At 45.3% G+C, this 26,457-nt stretch overlaps 1 protein-coding gene across 1 annotated transcript in view; it reads left to right on the top strand.

Moving 5' to 3' along the window:
* The first annotated feature begins 11,040 nt into the window (after positions 1–11,040).
* The window catches only part of RGMA (repulsive guidance molecule BMP co-receptor a), a 44,582-nt gene continuing 29,165 nt past the window's right edge, over positions 11,041–26,457 (top strand). Inside the window, exon 1 of the mRNA XM_079910180.1 lies at positions 11,041–11,447. Within this exon, the coding sequence (XP_079766306.1) occupies positions 11,434–11,447 (14 nt within the window). The 5' untranslated portion in view covers positions 11,041–11,433. The remainder of the gene's footprint in view (positions 11,448–26,457) is intronic.

Below are 26,457 nucleotides of genomic sequence, written 5' to 3'. Positions count from 1 at the left end.
TTTGTAAGGGATTAGAATTATTTGAAGGGGGGATGCACCCGTGACCAGGGTTGTATAATTCTGGACTCTTAGTCACAGTTGACTGGCCTTCACCAAGGCACATTCCCAAGCATCACACTGTCCAATTTGTATTCTAATGGCGAGGAAGGGGTGGGCCTCTTGGGAGCTTGGAGTGCACAGCAAGAATCAATTTCATTCATCCTTGCAAATGTTCTCCCACCTGAATGTGGGCTTCTGAGGATGAAAGAGGAAGCTGACAACCAAGAAATAACACCAGGAGATGAGGCGCTCATTTTGAAAAGGGGCCAAAGAGATGAACGGGCCATTAGAAAAGGATCAAAAATGTAAATACAAATGGCCAACAAATAGAATTTAAATGTTCAGTGCCTCTGGTAACTTGTGAATCCATACAATGAGATACTGTTTTTAGGGCATCTGATTGGCAAGATCAAGTTTTGATAGTCTTGTTTCCCAGGCTCCAGGGAAACTGACACCCCATAGGAGAGAGTAGAAAAAAATTGCCATTTTTTCCAGAAGTCAGTTTTGCTTTACATATCAAATGTCAAAAACATGTGTATCCTTTGATTCCATGATTTCACAAATGTGTTCCGGGAAATAATGGAGAATGCGCAAAGATGTCCCTCTATGAGAATGTTCACTAAATATCTAACAGTGGGGAGTTGTTTAAGTCAGTTATGGTCTCTCTAAGTAGTGGAAGAGTGAGCAGCTTAAATGATATGGTAGTTGTGTTGAAATGACAGGGATTCAAAATTTACTGTTGTTCTAAAAGGGCTACAGACAGTAAGCATACTTTTTATTGTTTACTCATTGTTTCATTCAACAAATATTACTAAAAAAAGAGGAATCCATGAAAGATAAAGGTAGTTCCTTGCTCTTATAAAAATTGCATTTACTGGAGTGATGGAGTCTGGGGATTGGATAACAATGAATAAATTACTGAGAAAACTATAAAGTTAGTGACTTAATTAATAGATTTTTCTGACATTTTATACTGAGATCTGAATAACAAAGAGGAGAAAGTAATGAGAGCATCTCAGGCATAGAAAACAGCTAGTGCAAAGGCCCTGAGGCAGGAGTGAGCTTTAGGTGACATGATTAGATACAGCTGGGTCATGCAGCTAAAGCAAAGTGTAAGAGGGGCAGAGTGGTAGATGAGGTCAGAGACTGGGCAGGAGCTGGATCATGTGGGTTTGGCAAACCAGGGTAAGGAGCTGGGATTTTATTCTATGTGCTGTGGGAAGACATTGCAGATCTCAAACAGGAGACAATCTCATTAATGTTACTAAACTTCTCTCTGGCTGCTGTGTGAAAGAATAGATTTGAGAGCATAACAATAGAGGCAGAGAGACCAGTCACCGGGACTGCTGCGCTGTCTAGCCAAGGCTTGGGGGTGGCTTGGATTAGGATAGGAGGTGGAGAGGGAAAGAAGTAGGTGCAGTCAGGATTGACTTTGGAGTTAGAACCAACAGTACTTGCTAATGGATGGATGACTCCTAAGATTTCCCGTCTTTCCTCCTATTCCCATCAAATGCCTCTAGCTCTAATTCTGGTCCTTCCCTACCAAGGTTCATCTATACTTCCTGCCTTAGGTTCTGTGGGATGACTTGGACCTAAACTAAATCTCCCTTTCCTCAAAGCTAACTCAAACTGGTTTTCATTTCTGGCAACCTTGACGGAGGCCATGCAGCAATAGCCCTCTAAGAAGGGCACAGCAGTTGAAGCAAGCAAAGCTCAGAGAGGTAAGGCAGCTTGTCTAGTTCAGAGCAGCAGAGCAAGGATTCAAACCCAAATCTTCAGGGTCCAGAGCTAGCGCTTCCTCCTCTATGCCACGTGCTAGGTTGACACAAAACACCCAGCTGCTAGTTGTCCACCAAAATCAAAGCCCAGCCCCCTTGTTCCATGGAAACAGAACAATGACTGCTGAACTACATTAATTTCCCAGCCTCCCTTGCAGCTAGGAGTGGACCTATGTCTTCCTCCAGTGGAATATTAAGAGAAATGATGATGCAAGCAGAAACCATTTATTTATGGCTTCAGTTATCCAGATCACGATGAGGCTCTGGGGGATAATGGAACAATGACTTGGAAAGAACCTGAATGACAGAATGACCACATGGATCACCAGCCTGGAGGGGACTGTTATGTGAGAGAAAAAGAATATAAACTTTATTCTTTAGTTTATATTATTGTTCGGTCTCCTGATTACCCTATTGTTCAGTCCAGTCTTACCCTAAATGATCTTTTTTTTTTTTTTTTTGCAGTACGCGGGCCTCTCACTGTTGCGGCCTCTCCCGTTGCGGAGCACAGGCTCCGGACGCGCAGGCTCAGCGGCCATGGCTCACGGGCCCAGCCGCTCCGTGGCATGTGGGATCTTCCCAGACCGGGGCACAAACCCGTGTCCCCTGCATCGGCAGGCGGACTCTCAACCACTGCGCCACCAGGGAAGCCCTGATCTATCTATTTTTAAATACAAGTCACCTCTTTTGTTAAAAAATAATTGAACCCCATAAACAATACCTGCAGACAATGGGTAGATCCTTGAGTCTCCTTACTCCAATCCTTGGCTGAATTTGTCTAATTAGTGGACTAGATTCAATGCCTGGTGCTCTCCCAGGAGTACCTTTAAAACTCAGTTTGGGGGACTTCCCTGGTTGTCCAGTGGTTAAGAATCCACCTTCCAATGCAGGGGACGCAGGTTCGATCCCGGAGAACTAAGATCCCACATGCCCTGAGGCAACTAAGTCTGCATGCTCTAGAGCCCCCGAGCCACAACTAGAGAGAAGCCCGTGTGCTGCAATGAAGAGCCCATGCACCACAACAAAGATCCCACGTGCCACAACTAAGACCTAATGCAGCCAAATATATATATATATATATATATATATATATATATATATATATATATATAAAACCCAGTTTGGGTTGGAAAACAAAATCAACAAGACCTTCATGCATGAGGTATGAGAATTTTTAACATACTATTATTTATTTATAAAAAATATTTGAATTAAGTATGTATTCCTTGTTCTTAATAAATGCTAAACAATTGATAAAGCAAATTTTAAATTATGCAATCTAATATTAATTCCACTGGGAAAGAAATAGATTTTTTAATTAAGCTTATTCCAGAAGGGCCAGACTCTGGGGGTCATGAGATCTGGCTTTCATATGTTAAAGAATCATTTTACTAAAGATTTTGGTACATTAGTCAAGGAGCAAGGTGAAAACCCTAGTTGATCAATGAGAATTTATTTATATCAGCCATTGACCTCCTTCCCAAAGGGTCCAAATTTGAATACCATCCTAAGAGCCCCAGAGATGGGTGTGACTCAGTCACTTTGGGGGAAGCACATCTGAATATTGAAAGGAACCCAATGTCTCCCTGACCGTTCTTGTGGTTCACAGACTGACAAAGCTTTCCAAAGTCCACCAGAAAAACATCCCACCAGGAGAACTCGCTCTGTGGACATCAGGTGCATTTGACTGGAGGTGATAGCACTACTTATATACTCCACCAGCCTTGCCAGCGCTGCAGAAAATGAGGCACGAGCTTGCTCCCCAGAGCTCTGGGTATAGATGTTTCTGGCTTAAACCTAAGCAGGAGAGGTGGAGAAGGACGGTAAGGAAAATGGGCCACATGCTTAGTGGGAAATGCACTGTTTGGGGACTCGGGTGGATATGGATTTGAATCCTGACTCTGCCACGTGTTTATCAACTCATTAACTTCTCTGAATCTCAGTTCTTTATAAAATGAGAATTGCACCCACCCCAGAGAGTGTTATGAGGAGTAAGGAAGCATCTATAACATAGAGAGAATGTGCTGGCACCGTCAGCGTTCAGTAAACGATAGCAAAACAAAACCCAAACTGATCCTGCCTTGAGATAAAGAAGTCAGCAAGCCTTGCCCTCCTGGCCACGTCACTGTGACGGAACGCAGCATGCCAGCTGGCCCCAAGGTTTCTGAATTGTCAAGGACAGGCTTCTGTGGATGCTGTTGAGGGGTGGGTGGATGTGCTCACCGACCACATCCCAGCTGTTCTCCTGCAGCTGTGGCTGCCCAAACCTTTGAGCTCTCCTCCTGGCTGAGCAGCCAGCGAAGCCTCACAGAACAGCCTGCTTTCCCACCACCTTATTCCATTGTCCAAATGCATGAAACGGCCATGAAGACATGTGTTGTTTGCTTTCTATTCCTGAGGCTGACAGTTTGCTTATCTAACAAAAAAAAAAAACCTTTATTTTACCTTATTTTGGTCCTTGCCACTAGACAGCAAATGACCGGCCTATGGGAAAGAAAGCTGCAGAGAAACAATGAATGAACTAAGTCTTCTTTTCTTATGATGAGCACAGGCACTGGGTTTTAGCTTAAACACATGTACATACTATCAAATATGGAAAATTGGGTGATTTTCTCAGTATGGTTTTAGGGCTCCCTCCCATGTGGAGACAACGCTGATTGGTCCAATAGCCATCCACCCCCTTCCAAGATTGTCCTCATACCTTACCAGTCTCTATAATGAGCACTTACTCCCTCTGACAATTTGATACTCCTCTGTCTCCCACTTCTGCAAAGCATGTAGGTCTTTTACCAGCCTCATACCTCCCAGTACACTCTTAGCACCCTGGGTCATGCTCCTGACAAAAACGTGCCAAGATTAATAGAAACTTCTGGCTGGTCTTCCACCTCTTGTTTCTCCAAACCATCTTCCATTGACCTGCCTAAAGTGCAGCTTCACTTACATTATTCCTCTGCTCAGTAACCGTCAATGGCTCCCTATTAGTCATTCTGCAACCAAGCTTTCCCACGTTATCACCCTAACCTGCTGTCTCCATGACATCTCTGTTCCAGCACACGAATTCCAACTATATTTAACCACTCTTTAACGAACTTGCCCACCTTTTGCTATCTCCAGGCCTTTTTTCATGGCACGCCCCTGTCTAGAATACTCTCATTCCTTCCCTATCATCCATACACTAAAATCAAGTCCATCCATCAGAGACCATCTCAAGCAACACTTCTCTAAAGACTTTCCCAATCCTTCCAACTAGTAATGAACATGCCTTCTAAATCCCGTGACATTGCGCACTTTCCTTCTGTCTCTTCTGCTCCTCTACCTTGCAGTGTCAACTCCAAAGAGTCTGTAGGGGCTTCTGACCAGCAGTCTCATTAGAAGGAAAGGCCAGAGACTGGCCTTAAAGCTGCATTTCCTCCAACAAACAAAAATCCAGGACTAGATGGCTTCACAGGTGAATTCTATCAAACATTTAGAGAGGATCTAACACCCATCCTCCTCAAACTCTTCCAAAAAATTGCAGAGGAAGGAACACTCCCAAACTCATTCTATGAGGCCACCATCACCCTGATACCAAAACCAGACAAAGATACTACAATAAAAGAAAATTACAGACCAATATCACTGATGAATATAGATGCAAAAATCCTCAACAAAACACTAGCAAACAGAATCCGACAACACATTAAAAGGATCCTACACCATGATCAAGTGGGGTTTATCTCAGGGATGCAAGGATTCTTCAATATATGCAAATCAATCAATGTGATAAACCATATTAACAAACTGAAGAAGAAAAACCATATGATCATCTCAATAGATGCAGAGAAAGCTTTTGACAAAATTCAACACCAATTTATGATAAAAACTCTCCAGAAACTGAGCATAGAGGGAACCTACCTCAACATAATAAAGGCCATATATGACAAACCCACAGCAAACATCATTCTCAATGGTGAAACACTGAAAGCATTTCCTCTAAGAACAGGAACAAGACAAGGATGTCCACTCTCACCATTATTATTCAACATAGTTTTGGAAGTTCTAGCCACGGCAATCAGAGAAGAAAAAGAAATAAAAGGAATGCAAATTGGAAAAGAAGAAGTAAAACTGTCACTGTTTGCAGATGACATGATACTATACATAGATGCCACCAGAAAACTACTAGAGCTAATCAATGAATTTGGTAAAGTTGCAGGATACAAAATTAATGCACAGAAATCTCTTGCATTCCTATACACTAATGATGAAAAATCTGAAAGAGAAATTAAGGAAACACTCCCATTTACCATTGCAACAAAAAGAATAAAATACCTAGGAATAAACCTACCTATGGAGACAAAAGACCTGTATGCAGAAAACTATAAGAGACTGATGAAAGAAATTAAAGATGATACCAAGAGATGGAGAGATATACCATGTTCTTGGATTGGAAGAATCAATATCGTGAAAATGACTATACTACCCAAAGCAATCCACAGATTCAATGTAATCCCTATCAAATTACCAATGGCATTTTTTACGGAACTAGAACAAAAATTCTTAAAATTTGTATGGAGACACAAAAGACCCCGAATAGCCAAAGCAGTCTTGAGGGAAAAAAATGGAGATGGAGGAATCAGACTCCCTGACTTCAGACTATACTACAAAGCTACAATAATCAAGACAATATGGTACTGGCACAAAAACAGAAACATAGATCAATGGAACAATATAGAAAGCCCAGAGATAAACCCATGCACCTATGGTCAACTAATCTATGACAAAGGAGGCAAGGATATACAATGGAGAAAAGACAGTCTCTTCAATAAGTTGTCCTGGGAAAACTGGACAGCTACATGTAAAAGAATGAAATTAGAACACTCCTTAACACCATACACAAAAATAAATTTAAAATGGATTAGAGACCTAAAGGTAAGACTGGACACTGTAAAACTCTTAGAGGAAAACATAGGAAGAGCACTCTTTGACATAAATCACAGCAAGATCTTTTTCGATCCACCTCCTAGAGTAATGGAAACAAAAATAAACAAATGGGACCTAATGAAACTTCAAAGCTTTTGCACAGCAAAGGAAACCATAAACAAGATGAAAAGACAACCCTCAGAATGGGAGAAAATATTTGCAAATGAATCAACAGACAAAGGATTAATCTCAAAATATACAAGCAGCTCATATAGCTCAATATCAAGAAAACAAACAACCGAATCCAAAAATGGGCAGAAGACCTAAATAGACATTTCTCCAAAGAAGACACACAGATGGTCAAGAAGCACATGAAAAGCTGCTCAACATCACTAATTATTAGAGAAATGCAAGTCAAAACTACAATGAGGTATCACCTCACACCAGTTAGAAAATGGGCATCATCAGAAAATCTACAAACAACAAATGCTGGAGAGGGTGTGGAGTAAAGGGAACCCTCTTGCACTGTTGCTGGGAATGTAAATTGATACAGCCATTATGGAGAACAGTACGGAGGTTCCTTAAAAACTAAAAACAGAATTACCATATTATCCAGCAGTCTCACTACTGGGCAGAGAAAACTACCCAGAGAAAACCATAATTAAAACCATAATTAAAACCATAATTAAAAAAGACACATGCACCCCAATGTTCATTGCAGCACTATTTACAATAGCCAGGACATGGAAACAACCTAAATGCCCATCAACAGACAAATGGATAAAGAAGATGTGGTACATACGTACAATGGAATATTACTCAGCCATAAAAAGGAACGTAATTGGGTCATTTGTTGACACGTGGATGTATCTAGAGACTGTCATACAAAGTGAAGTAAGTCAGAAAGAGAAAAACAAATATCGTATATTAGCGCATGTATGTGGAACCTAGACAAATGGTACAGATGAACCAGTTTGCAGGGCAGAAATTGAGACACAGATGTAGAGAAAAAACGTACAGACACCAAGTGGGGAGAGCCGCTGGGGTGGGGGGATGGTGATGTGATGAATTGGGCGATTGGGATTGACATGTATACACTGATGTGTATAAAGTTGATGACTAATAAGAACCTGCAGTATAAAAAAATAAATTAAATAAAATTCAAAATTTTTTTAAAAAAAGTCAGGACAAAAAAAAAAGCTGCATTTACACAAGCACCACGTTTCACTCTAATTACAATATATGAGGAGAGGGGCTGATGAGATGAAAAATGGAGCTGCTCAGGCACCCTCCAAGCCCCAACTACGGAGACCTCTTTGCTTTGCTTTTCTTTCTTCCACTGGACTGCAAGTGTCTTACAGACAGAGGCTGTGTTCCTCAAGCAAACGCCTACTGCAGGGTCAAGCACAGTGCCAGCCGTAGAATAACTGCTTGACACAAAACACACTAGATTTATTAGAGCAGGTGATGCCTCTGGGACACATCCAGTTAGCACAACGTCTTCTCGTCTATGCAAAACAAGTAAGCCCTCAGCACCCATTGCCTCGCTGCGTCTGACTGAAGCCAAGGATGTGGCAGCCGGCCCCTCCCTTTAACAGGCTCCTACGACAGCTCCTGACCTTCTCCTTTAAGCTGCACTTTTACTTTTGAACCTGAATTTACCCAGAGAAACATAATGGGGTGACACCCAATCCGAAGGGACAGCTCCTGGTGCCAGCCCTCAGTGGAGAGTCATGCCAATCACTTCACGTTGTTTTGCCAGCTGGGAAGAAATCCTTAATCAATTTCACCAGGAATCCACTCTCTGAGGGTGCCCTCTTGCCAGCAGGTACCATCTCTCGTTGGAAACAGACAGCACATTGCCCCGCCCGCCAGTAGCACAGGCGCTCCCTGCACTGGGGTGGCACCTCCTCCCACCAGCTGGAGCCCCATCAGCCTCACTGACACAGCATCCTTCCTGGAAGACTAAAGCTCTCCGCGGAAAACGAAGGCTTCCGCAAGGGGGTTGGAGGGGCATCCGGGACAGTACCTACCCCTTCCAAACAAGAGAAAAGAGTGGCCGAGAAATGGACACCCCAGCACTCCTGTTTTCCTATTTAAATGTGAAGCCAGATTTTAACCTCTCCCTTGGCAACTCTGCATGGGACAAGAGAGAGACTAAGAAATATTAGTCTTATGCTGCATTAGACATTCATTCCCCCCCACCCCTTATTTCATAATAGCCTTAATCGTTTTTTTAACTCTTGAACCCAGGTTAGCCCACTTCCCGTGCAACTTTTTAAGGAATTCAAACCCTTTGCAGTAAAGAAAGGCAAGCATTCCCTGGAGCTTGATATTAGGAATGTTTCTAGATGGCTGGTTCAGAGCATGTACATTTGTTAATTTGCAAACTAAACACACCCCACGGCCTCATTTAACTCTGAGTGCTCGTGTATGCATTGCAACTGCCTATGCCTGGTTCCAACTTAATCAAGCACTTAATGAGTAGCATTAATATTCGTTGTCTTCTCCATGGGAGCTGATGCTCATCAAGGTAAATAGCTGCTGGCTGTCTCCACAGCCTGTGGTTAGGCTAAGAATCGTCTGTCCTCATCTAGACAGTGGACTGTTTGTCCCCCCCGAGATGGAAAAACCCTGCTGGGTACTTTCCAAAGGTTTCATTTTAAAATGTTTCCACTTACAGATCTTTTAAAAATACCAAGGGATTTGGAAGAGCAGTAAGAAATCTACTATCTGGGTGATAGTCATTCAGAGATTCTTGTAGGGTGCCTATTACATGCCAGGCACTAAAATAAGTGCTAGGGATGTAATGATGACCCCAGGCGGTCCTGGTTACTGCCCTCAAGGCACATACAGTCTGATGGGAGAGGCCCAACTAGGTAAGGGTCATGCTAACCAGTGCATAACTGCAAAGTGAGATCAGTGTTAGGAAGGAAAGCATGCAGTGCTGGGAGAGCCATCCCTAAGGAGGCGAGGTTAGAGCTGAGTTGAAAGATGGATAAAGGAAGAAGTCTGTTGTTCACCAAGTATTAGGGCTGGATCTCTCTCTCTCTCTCTCTCTCTCTCTCTCTCCCTCCACCCCCAACATCCAGTACAACTCCTCTATTTATAGATGAGGAAACTGAGGCCCAACAGAGCTAAAACTCTTGCCCAAGGTCAGAGCTAATTATAGAAACCAACGCTCCCAATACCCAATCTCTTTCTGCTAAATCACATGGATTTTATTTCTATCCCAGCTATAGATTACCTCAATGCCAATAAAACAGAATATTGAGTTAAAACCACACCCCTCAAGACCACAAGCATAAATAACGATCGCGCTTTAATGTAGATGATACCTTTTTATTTTGCAAATCCAAAGAGTTCTCATCGTATCAAAATCCAAGACAGCTTGTTTTCTGTGAGAACGCGAAGGCCATAACCCTGTTTGAAATGCACTAGCAAATTTCTCTAACCGTGCAATGCTAATTTAGGCGTGAGCTGTGTGTTCAGGCTGACTTCATGCCCCGGCTAGAGTTTCAGATTTGCACAGGGCGATTGGGTGGCTCTTTGCTGTTTCACTGCAAAGATCTTTCCCTGGACTCCGGAAGCCTCTGGGGAATTTACCGCGGCCGAAGTGGCCGTGTTCTCGCCAGTGTGTGCATGCGCGCTGCATGGCGAAACATTCTTTTGAAAAGTCCGTGAAAATCCGCTCGCAATCCGTGCGTGTGCACGTAAAATCGCAGAGCAAGGACCGGAAAGACCCGCAGCGGAGCACACCTTGACCCGAGGTTACTTCTGGGGAGCCGCAGTCATGCGGAGGGGATGTGATATGGTCTTCTTTTTACTCTAGATACGCCTGAGCTTTGTAAAATTGTACACAAGAACGTATTCGCGTATTACACATTTAATACATTTATGTTCATTTTTTAAAAGAAGATTCTTAAACAAACAAACATCTCAGTACAACAAAGGTGCATCGCTGCAGAGAGCAGCAGCGTTTCTCGTGGATGTGACTGTCTGTTCCAGAAACCTCAGAGTGACACCCCGCGCCCGCCCACCCTTGGACCATCATGGAACTGATGATGGAAACGTACTCTCCAGGACATCCCAGCGGGAGATTAGGAAAGTTGGAGGCGCCTCGCGGGTCGCCGCACTTGCCGCCCGCGCCCCCCTAACCCTGCGTTTAGGGAAGTCTTGACTTTGCAGCTTGCGTACCCCACCGCCGCACTGGTGCTGATGCGTGAAGGTGCTGCCGCGGCGGGCGGGGCAATCCGAGCCCGCACCCCCACCTCCTCTCCCGCCCCCTCCCCGCCGGCCCCGCCCGCCTCGCCCCCAGCCTGCGCCCCGGGCGGCCGGCCCGCCCCTTCCCCTCCGCGCGCAAACGAACCTCTCGACGCCGCGTTCCGCGGCTGCCGGCTGGGGCCGGGCGAGGGAGGGGGTTAGCCCGAACAGCCTGACTCTGCAGTAGTCTCCCGAGCGCGGGCTGCGCCGCCCGAGCCGCTAGGCTGGGGAAGCACTAGCCGTTCGCTCACGGGCCGGCTCCTCCAGGCGCTCGCAGGCATGCAGCCCGGGAGCAGGCGGCGCGCCCCGGGCCGCTGCTGAGCCGGCCCGGGCGGCGGGGACCATCGCCTGCCGAACCCCTCCCACCTTGCCCCGGGGCCGACGAGCGGCGCCCCGGCACCCCCTCTTCGCCCGCAGCCCCGCCAGCGCCACCCTCCGCGGGCTGCAGGGGCTCATGCAGCCGCCAAGGTAAGCGCGGGCTGGGAGCGAGACGGACCCGGCTCTTGACATCCCGGAGGCGCCGCCGCCACTTGCTCGGGGCACGACACCGCTGTGGTCCTCCCCAACCCTGCGTCTCATCTTGCTCCCATCTTGCCCAGATTTGGAGCTTTGCTGCGCCTCGATCCCTTTAGCTCTTGGCAGCAGTAAAGTTTTTGTGGTTTGGTATTTGCTCTTTTTTCCTAAAATGCTCTCCCCGGGCAGCCGGCAGCGCGCGTGGTTGGGCAGACCCGGCGAACGTCTGTACCACTGTGCGCGTGCTGGGAGCTCCCTTTCTCCCGCGCGGCCGTTGCAATCGGCCCGCGGAGCCTGGGACTGAGCGTGCCACCCGGCTGTCCAGCCGTGAACCCCATTGGCACGACTCGCCCGGCCCCCTCCTCCTGCTCTGCGCCCGGCTGCCTAACCAGCTGCAGAGTCGCGGCTGGAGCGCCTGCCCCGGGGGGCGTCGACGCGGCGCACTGTCTGAGCTCGGGTCCGAGCGGTCCTTCGCCTGGGAGGGCAGGTGCGCAGGAAGGTGAGGGGCTTGGGGTGAGTGTTAAAGGGATAGGATCCCCGAGTGGCCCTGACGTTCCTAAGTGGACAGGTGGGCCCGGCGGCCCGGGCACCGCGACGGCTGCGCGCGTGGCCCGAGCCGTGGCTCATCCCAGGGAACGAGTGGGGCAGGGGAACAGGTGTATTTAGGGGGAGGACCGATGTGGGGGACGCTCGGATGCAATTCTTGATTGCATCCTCTTAATGTAATTGCATAAGATTTGCTCGGAGGTAGAATCAATTCCCCCAAATTGAGTTTTTTAATGGGAGCCTGCGAGCTGCTGTTATGTGGTGTGGTTTCGGAAGGCGTTGGATTGTATTTATTTTATAAATCGGACGTCTTGCGATCGGATTAGGGGAAATCGCGCCATCTAGCGGAAATGGTACGCTGCGCGTTTCTTTTAGGCCGAGAAGTTGGATGTTCTCAAAGTAGGAGATTCCGGCGCGTGGCGTGGAGGCAGGAACCAGCAGGCGGGTCCTGGGATGAGTATTTCTAGGTGTATTTACAGTCCGGCTGAGCGGGAGCTCAGCGACGCCCCCAGCTCCGCACGCCGAGCTCAAGGGCCAGAATTGCACCTCGTACTGAGTGGCAGGTTGTCACCTCGAGGAGATCGTCACCTTCTCCTTCTGGCTTGAGGGTCCTCTAGCAAGAACATAACGCAAAATGTTGCCTGCCGGTGAGTCTGTGCCTGTTCTCTGGGCATCTGTCCCAGAAATCGGAAAAACCTATGCACGGACCGTGGTCTTCTCCCGTGTATCACAGATGAGTGATTTTTCAGGCGAATCTTGAGCCGTAACCCCTAGAAAAGGGATTGGCTGTGCTCTAAAGGGCAGCTGAAGGAGAGAATTGGGAAAGAGTCTGGTGCAGATCTGTACAGGAAAGGTATAATATACCAAAATGGCATTTTTTTTTACACAAAGAAGAGGCTTCCTGCTGTTCCACTACCACAGCGAGTGACAAGCAGGCCTCCTTTATGAGAGGGACATGGTCTCCAGTTAGCAACTGGGGCGGACTTCGCTGGACAGCCAGCTGAGCCGACAAAGACTGTGGGTGGGGCTCCCTGTCCTTGGTGCCTGGTTTTTGCTGCCACCTTCCAGGCCAGATGATATTAGCACTGAGCTGGATTCTCCTTGTTCTGAAGTGTAGTCTGCTTCCTTGTAGAGCAGTGTGGTGTTCTCCTTGTGGGGAGGACCCTTGCCCCCTTAAGATCCTCTGAGCTGTGGTGGCGGTGAGGGAGGTCCCAGCCTCCTTTTTTCAATAGCCCTGCTCCCATCATTTCCCTCCCAGGTGACAGGTGCTTATGCTCTGAATAGACATATGGAGTGGTGAGTGGCTTATCTGCTCACTCCCCACGCTATCTCAAACTGCCTCGCCGTTTGCAGGTGTTTATTTAATAACTAGATTTATGACAAAGAGGGTCTCGCAGTAACCTGGCATCTTATTCAAAGAGGGCTTCTCTGACCTTTGCTAAGAAACCTCTGTCTGCTTTCTTTCCTTACAAGCCTCTCCAAGGCGTGACTCGCTCCATCCCCAGGGGGTGTAATAATACAGAATGGAGGATGAGAAGCTCCTGGTTAATATGACCCTTGACTTGGCTCTTCACCCGCCCTGTGGGAGCCCAATACAGAAATTCTTAGATGAGGAGATGCAAAATAAAATGAATAGGTAGTCAGCATTCCTAACATCGGGACAGGGAGTTTTTCAAGTCACTCTCACAGTGATGCTCGCTGCTTCTAGGAAGCAGGCAGGAAGAGGTGCTGGCATTTCCACTGCTCAAAAGAGGAAACTGATGCCCAGAGAGGTGCAGAGGAATAGCCAAGGTTCTGTAAGTTTAAAGTGCTTTTTTCCCTACAGCCTTGCTACCAAATGAATCAAACTCAAGCACTTGGTTTTACCAAGTATGGCCCCCAAATAGGGCATGCCATAGGAGATGTGTTCACCTATCTCTCCAGAAGCCTGCCATCCAGAAAAAGAGACAGGATATACCCAGATGAAACTGATCATAAACAAGTTCAGGCTTATTGGAATCTGTTATTTCTGTGAAACAAGGAGGCACTCCTACTTAAAGATCACTGTTCTAGAACTTGACTTACAACATCCCAAGTGTAAGTTCAAACCACGTTGACGTGTCTGCAGTGTTCCTGTGGCTCTCTGGAGAACGGCTTTGCTTTTCAAACAACATTCATTGTTTATCCATTCAGCAAACATAACATAGACTTAACTTGAAGGAGAGCCAGGCTTTCTCACCTGTGGTATCCAGCCCCATTCAGATGACAGGCTTCTCTTTTTCTCATTTTGACTGAATGACACCACAATTTCAGCTTCTCTTCCCTTAGCAACAGAGCTCTGAAGAGCAATGAACAGGGCAATGGAAAGAATGAAGAACTGTCTTGCTCAAGTGTGCAGACAAGGTCAGGCAGAAGTCAGTTTCCTTGGTGGCAAATGAACATCTTTTAAAACGATGCCAGTTTCTTAGCCAGGTCTGACCTATGAGTAGAAAACGCTGTATCACACTAGAGCCTCTGGGTCAGGAGGCAAGAATACCCACTGAGGTGTGAAACTTCACAATCTGTGGGCAAGAGGAAGAAGAAATTTTGAGATTTGGGCAGAAATCAGAAAAAATGGTAAATGCAAGTACCTTTTATAGCCCCATTTGAAAGATTTAAAGTCACTGCTACTTGACAAACATAAATACGCATTATGTACCTTATAAAATTATGATATCCAGATTACGACTGTAAAAAATTAAAGTGTAGCAGGCACTGTTTTTGTGGAAAATAATGACAAAATTGCCGGTTGAGTTTACTTCTCATTTTTCAACTGTTTGTTTAAAGCAACATTCCAAGATGGAGAACTTTCAGGAATCAGGACCCTGGGTTTGCCAGAGTCTGAAAATCTGGCAGAAACTTGAAAACAAAAGATTCTGTCAACAATCTGGTAAAACAAGACCAATTCTTACAGATTCTGTGTCCTCCACAGGGCATAACAGAGATGAGTGGGTATGAGTACCAGTGCCCTAAAACTTGTTGATTGATATCTCACTAGGGTATCGTTTAGTAGTTACCATCCGATGTGGTTTCCACTTCTGTTTTATTTTTTTGTCTTTGGAGATGCTCCGAGCTCAAGGTCTCTGCAGCAGCTTGCCCTGGTTGACAACAACGATCTGTCCTGGTTCCTGATGATACCCACTCTATATCTGCCCTTGTGAGCAGAGATATTCTCCCTCAGTCCTCAGCAAGAGGCTCGGTACCATTACTTATTCTTTTTTTTATTGAAGCGTAGTTGATATACCACATTATATAGGTTACAGGTGTACAATATAGTGATTCACAATTTTTAAAGGTTTTACTCCATTTATAGTTACTATAAAATATCGGCTATATTCCCCATGTTGTACAATATATCCTTGTAGCTTATTTTATACATAATAGTTGACATGTCTTAATCCCTTATGCCTGTATTGTCCCTCCCCACTTCCCTCTCCCCTCTGGTAACAACTAGTTCGTTCTCTATATCTGGGAGTCTACTTCTTTTTTGTTATATTCACTGGTTTGTTGTGTTTTTTAGATTCCACATATAGGTGATAGCATACAGTATTTCTTCTTTGCTGTCTGACTTGTTTCACTTAGCACAATGCCCTCCAAGTCCATCGATGTTGCTGCAAATGGCAAAATTCCATTCTTTTTTATGACTGAGTAGTATTCCAGCATGTATATATATCACATCTATGGTTGCTTCCATATCTTGGCAGTTGTAAATTGTAAATAATGCTGCTATGAACATGGGGATGCACATATCTTTTAGAATCAGTGTTTCTGTTTTTTTTTCAAGTATATGCCCAGGAGTGGAATTGCTGGGTCATATGGTAGTTGTATTTTTAGTTTTTTGAGAACTCTCCCATTACTTCTTCTTAGCACACTTACTCTTCTTGAAGGTGGATGCAAACAATTTTTCGTCCTCTTTAGGAGTTTTCTCCTTGATGACTTCTTTAAACGAGACCAGGTGGAAGCATAGGAACACACAAAGACTGACCCATGATGGCTTCCTAAACATCCGTCATGGTATAAGCCTTGTCGGTTACAATGTGAACACTCCACCTGAGAATTCAGTCTCCTGACAGACTTTTTAATACATTTCCCAATTGATCTGGACCACAGTGTGTATTTTCCTCCAGGTTCGCTATTTAAAATCCATGATATCTAGTTGTTCAAGGTGCTTCCACCGTTTTATCCTCTTCATCAAAGTCCAATCCACTTGTGAGACTACCACATCTTCCTGGTTACCCCTTGCAGGAATGCATTTACCTGGCTGTCAAAGAGGCTAGCTCAGGAAACATCTGCTGGGCCATCGCAGTGACTTGGAAATTTGCTGCCAGTGTGCATTTTCGGCCCCAGAATAGAATAGAATAAAATAGAATAGATGACTCTTACAAGAACAAGTCCCTTGGACTGCTGAGGGTGCAGCTAAGCTACCCCATGGTATTGCTGCCTCTGCATCCATTTTGTTTGGCCAAGTGGCCTGTGAGGACCTTAAATTGACACCAGCCCCCTCATACAAGTGCATGTGCTAGGTAGCAGCCAGCCCTCGTGACCCACAGTCTCCCCTCCTCCCCAGGGCCTACCCCTTGTGCACCCGTCAGCTAAGACCTCCATCAGGCTCACCGAAAGCTCACTCTTTTGGTTTGAATTGACCTATCTGGCCTTAGCTCAGGAACCCCAAAGCACTCTGCCCACAGACCCTAATCAAGACATGTGCCACAGGGCTTCCCTGGTGGCACAGTGGTTGAGAGTCCGCCTGCCGATGCAGGGGACACGGGTTCCTGCCCCGGTCCGGGAGGATCCCACATGCCGCGGAGAGGCTGGGCCCGTGAGCCATGGCCGCTGAGCCTGCGCGTCCGGAGCCTGTGCTCCGCAACGGGAGAGGCCACAACAGTGAGAGGCCCGTGTACCACACACACAAAAAAAGACATGTGCCCCAGGTCCTGTTTTCTGTTTGCACTGGGCCTTGCCTTCCCCATGTGGCCCCTAGAAGTGCACCAGGTACTTCCTCCAGGACCTGTGAGTAATGAACTTCCCTATTTCAGTTTCTCTCGTGGTCTGTAGTTGAACCCTGGCTCACCATCCAGCACCTTGTGCTCCACTTGACAAGTGTGAATGTGACAGATTCATAACAGAAGAGCACGTGGAAATGCATATTTCATTCACAGAATTGTAAAAACTACCAGCTTTCTTCAAAACAATTGGTACCTTGAAAAGGATAAGAATTAATTGGAAAGAATAAGAAGTAATGTTTGTTTGGAAGTTTTGGTACATAACTTTCATTTACATTTAATATCCTTCATGGAAAGAGGTAGAATATAAATAATAAATAGATTTTTAAGACAATTGCACTTTCTCAGATGGGCTTCCATTTATGCAAGCAAAAAGAAATGTAGAGCTTATGGGTGTTCCCTGGTGGTCTTGTGGTTAGGATTCGGGACTTTCACTGCCACGGTCTGGGTTCAGTCCCTGGTCGGGGAACTGAGATCCCGCAAGCTGTGTGGTATGGCCAAAATAAAAAATAGAGAGAGAGAGAGAGCTTTGAGTGCAGACTCACCTGTAGACGTGATGAGGCTCATGGGGGCTTCCCCTCACAGGTCCAGACCTGCTAATGACCCCTCACTCCTAAGGTTGGTAGGTCATTCTGCCCCAGAGCAAGGGATTCGTGGGAGTTTAATTTGTGTTGTTTTACATCAGTCAGTGCAGCTAAAATAGTTTGAAATTTCGGAATACTGATTTCAAAGTGCTTCCCTTACTATCCTGAAGCATACTTGTTTTTGTATCCTTGGGTATCTCAAGATCGTATGGTAAGGAAAAGCTAGAGGCCACCCTCTTCAATGCTGTGAGAGTTTTACATTGCTTTTATTTTTCTCTGCTAAGAGCATTTTGAGAAAGGAGATCCCTAAACTCCAAGCATCTGATTTCTTCATGAGCAAATGGACGCTATTGGCAGAGCCTACTGACTTCAGGGGTTCATTGCTAGGGAGCATACTGCTCCCTACATACACACACCTGGGCCAAGAGTCAATGAGGGCAAAGCAAACCCAAGCCAAAACGGCACCCAAACCAAGATGGCACGTAAGTCCTCCCTTTCTGGGTCAGTGACCAATCTCTAGGGGTGGAAGCCCATCTGGCTTTGAATTTAATTAAGACATGCTCTGAATAGCTTGAGGTCTGAACGGACTGCGGTGAATTGATACTGTAGATAGATTTACCTAAACATCTTGTTGTGTTATATTTACCTGTCACTCAGAGGCTATTAAGTCAGGTAAGCACTCTATGAAACCTTGACCTAAAGATACCATTTAACATCCAAAAGAAAGAAGAAGAATCTATAAGTATTTCAACTTCATAAGTTTTTAGGGGAGTAGGGGAGATGGTTCAGGAAAATTTTTCTTTCCTTAAAACATTTTAATATTTTTGTTTGTTTATGGAAAACAGTATATCTCTAAACATGCTCACATCTCTAATGAATGACCCATCATTATACATATGGAGCATAACAGGAAAAAGTAAACCCCAGTGAAGATGAGAAGTAGCTGTGATTTGGTGGGAAATACATTGGACTTGGCATCACAAGGCCTGGTTTTGAGCCTCTCTCTGCCATTTATATTCTTGGTGACCTTGGACAAGTCACATAATCTCCCTGAGTCTCAGGCTCCTCATTTTGAATTGGAGACAGCTGTGCCCATCCCATAGTTGAGACAACCCTACAGTTACGTGGGAGACTTTGTCTTATAGTGGTTGATCAATAAAACTTGAGTATAACTGATCATGCACTTAGAACCCACCCAGAAGTCAAGGTTATCTAAAAGTCCTTGGGCACTAATTCGAAAAGATACATGCACCCCAGTATTCATAGCAGCGCTACTTAAAATTGCCAAGATGTGGAAACAACCTAAGTGTCCATCAACAGATGAATGCATAGAGAAGACATGTCATATAGATAGATAGATAGATAGATTAGATATAGAGATATATATACACACACACTGACATATACATACACACAATGGAATATTAGTCAGCCATAAACAAAGAATGGAATTTTGTCATTTACAGCAACATGGATGGACTTGGAGGGCATTGTGCTAAGTGAAATACGTCAGACAGAGAAAGACAAACACTGTATGATATCACTTATATGTGGAATTTAAAAAAATACAACGAACTAGTGAATATAACAAAATAAAAAGAAGCAGACTCACAGGTATAGAGAACAAACCTGTGGTTACCAGTGGGGAGGGGCTGGCAATACAGAGCTGGTGGAGTGGGAGATACAAACTATCGGGTGTAAGATAGGCTACAAGGATGTATTGTACAACATGGGGAATACAGCCAATATTTTGTAATAATTGTAAATGGAGTGTAACCTTTAAAAATTGTATTAATATTTTTTTAATATTTTTAAATTTAAAAAATTAAATAAAAGTCCTTGGGGAACGCTACAGATTTCCCCACCGTCCCCACGCATACAAAGGCTGTAGCAGAATCAGGTACATAGTAGATACTTTGTTACAATCAAAACAATGGTTCTTATCCATGATATAAAACTAACATTGGCAACTACTTATCAACACTTACTCTATGCCAGGCATCTGCTCTAAATTTTCTATTATTGTGTTAACTCATTTAATCCTCACAATAATCCTCTGAGGGAGCCAGAGTCTATCCCCATTTTTCAGATGAGATAACTGAGGTTTAGACAGTCTGTTCAGACTGCATGTTCTTGGCCAGCGTGCCATATTGCCTCTGTAATGTAACAGTGCAGACATTCCCTCAGCCTCCAACAAATTGAAGAAAAGAATACCGTCGTGGTAGAGGCTAATGTCACATAAGCAACACATTTGTTCTTTCTCGATTGGCACCCTTCCCCACCGCCCATCAGCTGGGGATCTTCATTTCAGCTTTGCATTAGCCATTCTAAACAATTTTGAATTTGATGAATAACTTGGTCCTCTGTTCCTATTGCTAAATGTCTGTGGTATTTGTGCTCGGCACCGACTTGTTCATTAATCCAAATACTGCGGCCTTCTGCTGGTTGGGAGAGAGACGCAGACTCGCTGATCAATTCAAATAGTTGCCATTTGGTGGATAAATGGGTCCAAGTTGGTTCTTCTCCCAGGAACTTACTGGAATGGGGAGAAGCAGACACTGGGTGGTCTGTCCTCCCTTACAGGAACCTGGTGCATCTCAGTATGGGTACCCAGAAGTTGCTTTAAAACAAGAGGTTACTAAATGTTTACAAGGTGTGGTTTCAGGTATACAGTAGTATTGCTGGGTATGACTGCTGAAGAATTTCATGCTGACACTAAAACATAGAAGTGTCACTTTTCAAATAACATTTCCTACTTGCTCAGCAACATTTCTCTTGGGAGAACCCAGAAATGTTCCAGATGAGGCCCCAGGATGGGTCCTCAGAGTCAGGTATGGGCAAGGCCAGTTAGTTACAAAGCCAACACTAGTTCACTGAATTCCTAGAGATACCAGACTGTGAAGCTGGGAGACCGCCCTCCCCCTGGGGGTGGGCGGTGGGATGTGGTGGGCAGCCAGGCCACGATTCTGCAGATTGAGAAGCTGCGGGTCCAGAGGTAGGAAAGGACAGGGACCACACAGCTAGAAGTAGAACTGCTCCAAATCCCAGGTCTCTCTCTTTCCCCACATCCACTGCAGTGTCTAAAAACTCTCAATCTGAACACCGACAATGAAGCAATTCACAAATACTATCACTTCGTACTGGGCTTTGTAGGCAGAAGAATTTGCAACTGTAGACCAGCTAGTAGGTGTGCACTGGAGTCGCAGACAAGAGCTCAAGAGGAAAGTGAGGAAGACTTTCATACATGAAACTCCAGCTATGAACTAGCTTATAATCCCAGTTAGCAAGGAAGGGGAGAGGTATCAAAAGAATAAATGAGGCTGCCCCAGGAGCTTACTGAGAATCTCAGAGGTCAAGAAGGAGAGGTGCGAAGGACGGAAGGAGGGGCTTAAATTATGGAAATGTGACCTCAGAAACTGTTAGCATGTCATCAGGAGGGCTCCAACCCAGCCTGGGCTGAGGCTGGGGGACCTCAAAGGGAGTCCTTCCTTCTGTTCTGAGTAAGAGGATGAGTACAGAGATGCACGAGGGTCAGTGGAGGCAGAGAGAAGACCAAACATCTCCATGCCTGGGAAGGAGTTAGTGAGCTCATCAGAGGTGGTGTGACAGCTGGGAGTCACCCAGACCTGCCCAAACCCCACTCTGCCACCAAGCCAGCTGGGTCACCTCAGGCAGGTTACTTGCCTTCTGCAGTGTAAGTTGGGGTAAATGAGTGTTGTCTGACTTATGGATGAGAGAAGAGACAAGACGTGTTTTCGAATGAGAATTGAAGTCCAGGAAGAGAAGAGGATGTAGTTTTATTTATTTATTTATTTTTTTGCGCTACGCGGGCCTCTCACTGTTGTGGCCTCTTCCGTTGTGGAGCACAGGCTCCGGACGCGCAGGCTCAGTGGCCATGGCTCACGGGCCCAGCCGCTCCGTGGCACGTGGGATCTTCCCGGACCGGGGCACGAACCCGTGTCCCCTGCATCGGCAGGCGGACTCTGAACCACTGCGCCACCAGGGAAGCCCTAGGATGTAGTTTTAAAAGGCATTTGGCATTCCTCATATGGACTATTTTATTTTATTTATTTATTTATTATTTTTTAAGTGAAGTATAGTTGATGTATGATATTATATGTTACAGGTGTACAATATAGGGATTCATAATTTTTACAAGTTATACTCCATTTATTGTTATTACAAAATATTGACTATATCCCCCTTGTTGTACAGTATATCCCTGTAGCTTATTTTATACTTAATAGTTTGCACTTCTTAATTCCCTACCCCTATATTTCCTCTCCACCCTTCCCTCTCCTCACTGGTGACCCCTAGTTCTCTGTACCTTTGAGTCTGCTTCTTTTTTCACATGGACTGTTTTATATTTAAGTCTACCTCTACATACGTACATCCCCTTTGACTCTTCTTGGAGTCCTCAGCTCCTGACATAATGGAGGGACTCATAGGGCTATTTCGCTGAAAGTCAGAATAAAAAAGGAAATACCCACTGGGGAGGGAGCAGTTGAGGGCTTGCTAATACTTTTTGGTAAAATGATAGCTAGCTACATAGATAAATAGGTTGATTGATTGATTGGTTGATTTTTATGTGTGCTTATGTGCATATGGAAATATCTAGAAAGATGCACATGAAACTGTTGATAGTTATGGCCTCCAGGGATACTCACCTGATTTCATTTAACAGGAAATTGATTTTTGAACATGTGTGCATATTACTGTTTCAATTTCTTGAAACAAATTTGATGTTAGATTGAAGGAAACGGAAAGTCCAGAAAATTTGTTCTCCTAGCATTTTCTTTTTTAAAAAAATCCCTTTTATATCTTTCCAGCATCATGAATATGCCCATGCCTACCAAGCAGGGGTGTGCTTCTGGAAGCTTCTGAGGTGGACACTCCATGCTGATGTCCCATGCCAATCTGGTCCTCCAAAGTGAACTCCTGAGCAGGGATGTTGCTACCCCACGGAGCAGTCTGATGTGATTTGTCCACAAGGTGGAATTTTGACAGATGTGTACCAGACAGTATGAGGCCAATGGTGACACAGTTGTCACCAGATCTGGTACTAATGAAGTCTTGCTTTGCAGTCAGTGGTCAAGTTCGTTAAAGAAGCTACTGACAAAGACCCCCCATTCTAAAAGATTCTTCAGCCTGGTAAAGTCCCAAGTTAATTTGAGGCAACAGGGATGGGGAATAAACGTGGGGCTCCTGAGACACCACACAATCACCCCTCTCAGAGTCCTCAGAACTAGAATTATTTGTCTCCACATCTGCCTGCGCCCCTGGGCTTCCTGGGGACTTCCTGGGCGAACTGTCTGCTGCTTATCCGAAAACTCCCAAAACCCACTCAGAGCCTAATACTCAGTGCATGCTTGTTGAATGAATGAAACAGAAAAACAAATAAATTAAAAGAATCTGCCTTGCATGTGCGAGTGGGGTGGCGGGGGCGGGGGCGGGGGGGGGGGAGGTCGGTGGGGGGTGGATCTTAGTAACCTGATCACAGACATTAAAAGACATGTCCAAGAGCAAATAAAATCTGCTAATGTTTTAAATCCATTGAGAGAGTTCGAAGAGAAAGTGACATATCTCTTCAGTTTCTGAAGAGCTGTTGGAATGTCAGGGAAATGTGTGTTTCAAAAAACCATTAAAATATTGGAATAAAATCTGTATGTTTTAATTACTAAGAATAAGCGTCCCTCAGGGTGAGGGACAGAGCTCATAAGCCACGGAAGTAGTGTGCACACACAGAGAAAGTAAAGCTACAGCAAACAAACAAAACCAAGATAAGCCAAAGTGGGAACACATTGGACGGCTTTCCGAAATCAACAGTAAAGAGGTTCCTTGATGCCAGAGTAAGGGCAGTGAGACCCAAAAATGCTTTGGAAGAAGAGAAGCAGGGAGATTCCTAAATTGTCATGGAAACAAATAGGTCAAGGACAGCCTGTGGCCCTCTACCCCAGGAACGTCTGGAGAGAAGGGAGCAATGGCAATTAAAGATGGCAGTCATATCCTTGTGGCCAAAATATCCAACTTTCCTTCCACACCTGGCCTGCACCCAAGGGCGTACATGCTGGGCCCCCTGCCCACAAAGGAAGCCCACCTATCCAGGAAGGGTCACTTTTAATAACCACTTTGTGGAATAGATACTAAAAAAGTAGTATCAGCAAGCATTTTGTAAAGTCCTAATTAACTGGCCAAAGCACAACACGCTTTCTGAAAAGAGAACATGAAACTGGACCAATGTGTTAGCATTCCTTGAGGAGGTAGAAACAGGTCTGGAGCAACCCAGGGATGAATTATGTTTAAACGTTCAAAATTCCTTCTGACAAAGTTCCACCCCAAAGGTCATTTCCAATAGTAAATTCCTCCAAAACATAAAGGGAAATCTCCATGGATCGGAATTGTCCTTAGAGACAGGAAAAAAAAGAGGATAAACAGGTACTTTTCTAGATGAAGAATTATAAACAGTGGGGATCCCCAAGGATCACTGGTGCTCCCAGACTTTGTTTAAATGTCCATAGATCATCTGGAGGAATGACTGGTTCCAGGCCTGCAGATGAAATGGTTCCAGGCTCTCCAGAGAGATGGCAAACAAATGGTGATTAACTGCAGGACCAGTTTATGAGTTTGCAAGAAGATACATATTAAGCTTTTGCAGGGGCAAGCCTCAGTTAATACATTTAGGAAAACAACCCAAATTACAAAAATAACGGACTGTGTCCAGTCTGTTTATAGCCCCCAAGGGATCTTGGGGGTCTTTGCAAAATGTTTGTTTGCCCAAGACTGTGCAGGACCAAGCGTTCAGAAATGGTATTGGAAACTAAGCCAAAAATAGTCTTCTCCCTGGGCTCTACCCAAACCTGGCAGTTTTATGACCTTCTCCTAGAAAAATGTCTCAAAACTGTAGAAAGGTGAGTAATCACCCAGGCAGAAGGCTTTCCTGAGAAGCTGGGCTGCTTTGTTCTTTAAGGACGTCAGTGTGGAAAGATGAAGCCAGAAAGGTGACATGATCAAAGTCTATAAAACCTTAAAGGTTATGCAGAGATTGAGCAGCTCTGGTTCATCAAATCTGAGATGGACAGACCCAGCGTAGCCCTTGAAGTTTGAAAGAGGATTTTGAGGGACAAATTACAAAGCAGGATTGGGTCCCACTCTGAGTTGTCAATGAAGCAACTGAGTTCCTCAAAATGTGGTATAGGGCAAAATTTTTTCAAAGGTGGAGAGTGGAGGGGATGGGAGTAGGCTCAAGAAATTTTGCCAGTAAATGGATAATGGATTAAGAGCCATCAACAACACATCCCTGCACTTCTGAGGATGGCTAAAATACTTCTTGGGACCAGTTGGACCTTAGCTTCCTCCTGATTGGTCAAGAATCTGTGCATAGATGTGAGAGGAACCAAAATCAAACCAGTTTCAGCAAAACAAGGACTTTGTTGGCTCCCATAGCTGGAGCAGGTCCTCGTGGAGCTCCGAGGAGCTAAGAAGGAGCTTCAGGGAGAATCATGTGCTGAAGAGTGGCATGGGGGTGGTTAGCCCTGAAAATCGCCATCAGTCCCTGAAGAGCTCACCAGACACAATGCAGTTTTAGTATAAACAGTATGCCAACTCTGCAAACACAGCTTCAACCCACAGCACTCATCAATACTCACCTTCCCGTCAGATTACTATCCGCAGACCCATCCTATGGAGGAATCAGACATCAGAACTGGGAGCTCCCTCATGGCAACAGTCTCAGGACAGATTCTGATTGGTCATCTTGGGTCATGTGCCAGTCACTGCTTTAATGAAATCAAGTATTAGGTTCTCTGTCTTGCCTGGACTTTAAGTCCAAGAGGATAAACTGATTGACTCATCCTGGGTCTTATGTGCACCCACGGTTGATGGAGGGTGATGGAACTTAGAACCTACAAGTCCCTACGCATTAGTCACCCAGGAGAGCTGACTAAAAATGCTGATACCCAAGGCTCTACCTCCCGAGATCCAGATTCAGCTGCTCCGAGTGGGGCCTGGGCATTTGTATTATTGTTAAATCCCCCATGATGATCTCCCAAAAGAATATACCCCTCTCCTTTGTGAGGCTCTGGGTGGGGCTCCCAAGTGCTAAAGATGCACACCCTAGCAGAGCATGTGCTGGCCTTTCCCAGGCTTCCCCAGGCTCCTGCTTTCTCTTTCTGCAGCCTCACCTCTTTCTCCTATAGCCATCCTCAAGCTTTTCCAGCTCCTCAGGCAAGCCACACCTTGGTACACGGTTTCTTCAGTGTTCCTTCTACCTGGAAGCCCTGCCCTCCTCCTCCTCCCTTGCCCACCACCTTCCCCTGGCACATTCCCAACTGGGAAAACTTCCCTTCCCACGCTGCACCCCAGGCTGGGCTGGAGGCCCCTGGCGCCCGTGTTCTGTGCCTCCCCGACAGCGCCTGTGTTATGCCTTATTGAAAGTGATTGTTAAGTTATCTGTCTTGACTTTAAGCCCAGTGTGGACCTGCACCATCGGAATGAAAGGCACATACAGCACGTCGGGGGTGGGGTTCGGTGTGCTTGGCTCTGCCGTTTATTAGCTGGTAATTGGGTGAGTACTTAAACTCACTCAGCCTCAGTTTCTTCATCTGCAAAATGGGGATAGTAATAGAACCCACCTTAGCTTAAAGTGTCTAGAAATGTAAAGCACTTAGCCAGCACCTGACATAATGTAAGAGCACGCTGAAACATGAGCCATTATTACTATCATTCTTAGTGAAAATGAATCCTTGAAGGTACCTCGCAAGATACACCACCCTTTCGGTAAAGCCCTCCCCAGGTAGTTAGTTGTTCACTCCTCAC

This window comes from Stenella coeruleoalba (genome assembly GCF_951394435.1).
Source record: "Stenella coeruleoalba genome assembly, chromosome: 2".
NCBI lineage: Eukaryota > Metazoa > Chordata > Mammalia > Artiodactyla > Delphinidae > Stenella > Stenella coeruleoalba.
Note: the sequence above shows the minus strand (reverse complement) of the source record. Positions and strands in the feature narration are given on the sequence as shown.